Genomic DNA, 1,232 nt, shown 5'->3' with positions numbered 1-1,232 from the left:
ATTTTAAATTTTTTTAGTGACTGTTATTCAGTCACTTCTTCAGTACTGACAGTCATCTTTCACAATTTTGACCTCAGTCTCCCTTTCCCCTTTCTTCAGGTGCCATCACCTACACCCCGATGGAGGGCTATGGCTACGGCTACTCAGACCCCAACCAAGCTCTGCCAACAGCACAAGAAGTAGTCCAGGGTGCAGGAGGGTCAGCAGAACAGCTGGACAACCCTGCTGCTGACTGTCACAAAGTTCCTCCATCGTGGGAATTGAATGTCCAAATAGGGGGATATGGGTGAGGATCTTGATGTGCATTTTTTGTGACTGTGAGCTTATTCCTTGGTTTAATTGACTCTGTTTAACTGATGTTATTGGATTTTTTTTATGGTGATTAGTCTTGTGAATATTTAATGGGGTATATCTTTATTTATGAGTCCTAAATTATTTGAAATGGTTTTATGAATTTTTATGATGGGTATGAAGTAATAAGGTCTGCAAAGCTTTGATAGATTAATTTGCTTCTGCCTGTTAAGTCAATTCTCTTCGCATCACAGGTACGGCAAGTCAGACGAGAATCGCTGGCATCAGGATGCAGCCTACCACCAGTATGATGAGCTTGTTTCCAATGGCTACCCAGACCACCTCAAGGACAGTAAGGTAAGGCAATAAGTCTTGAGATGTTTAGTCAATGATATTTTTTTTATGGTCTGAAAGAAAATGCAAAAAAAATATGAGACAAAACTCTATATAACATTAAACTTAGTGGTGTTTGGGTTGAACAAAAATGAGTTATGTCTCCACTGAAAAAGAATCATTAATGTGGGAATGTAGTGTCACCTTTCCTTTTTGTTGTCTTTTCATATGTTGGAAATCTTTGCATTTGTGTAACTAATCATGCAGACATGAGCTTTCAACTTGTCCAAAAATCAGTGAAAATGAAATTCTCCTTCCCCCTTCCCTTAGATGGAGGATTTCAAGATGCCATTCCAGGTTAGTATTGACCACCTGCACCGGCGTCCAGGCTTGCCTCCTCCGGGAAGGATGCCTGACCTAAGTCAACCTCCACCATCTGCACCGGGGAGCATGCCTCCCTCTGGCTTGCCCCCACCTACAGATATGCCCCATTCTAACCTCCTGCCACCCATCATGCCAGGAGTCCTGCCACCCAAGTTCACACGGTTAGCACTCAAAGAGCTTGTTTCTACTTTGTGATATAGATGTGTGTTATAAGAAGCCCATTG

General features: G+C 42.2%; 1 protein-coding gene across 1 annotated transcript in view; it reads left to right on the top strand.

Annotated features, from left to right (window-relative positions):
• LOC119594226 overlaps positions 1-1,232 on the top strand; it is a gene marked incomplete at its 5' end in the record, with an annotated part of 14,551 nt that overhangs the window by 7,053 nt on the left and 6,266 nt on the right. The window contains 3 exon segments of the mRNA XM_037943296.1: positions 100-286; positions 546-648; positions 955-1,169. Of these exon segments, the coding sequence (XP_037799224.1) occupies positions 100-286; positions 546-648; positions 955-1,169 (505 nt within the window).

Source organism: Penaeus monodon, chromosome 33, assembly GCF_015228065.2.
Source record: "Penaeus monodon isolate SGIC_2016 chromosome 33, NSTDA_Pmon_1, whole genome shotgun sequence".
In the NCBI taxonomy this organism is placed as follows: domain Eukaryota; kingdom Metazoa; phylum Arthropoda; class Malacostraca; order Decapoda; family Penaeidae; genus Penaeus; species Penaeus monodon.
The sequence above is the reverse complement of the archived record's forward strand: the minus strand, read 5'-3'. Positions and strand labels throughout refer to the sequence as shown.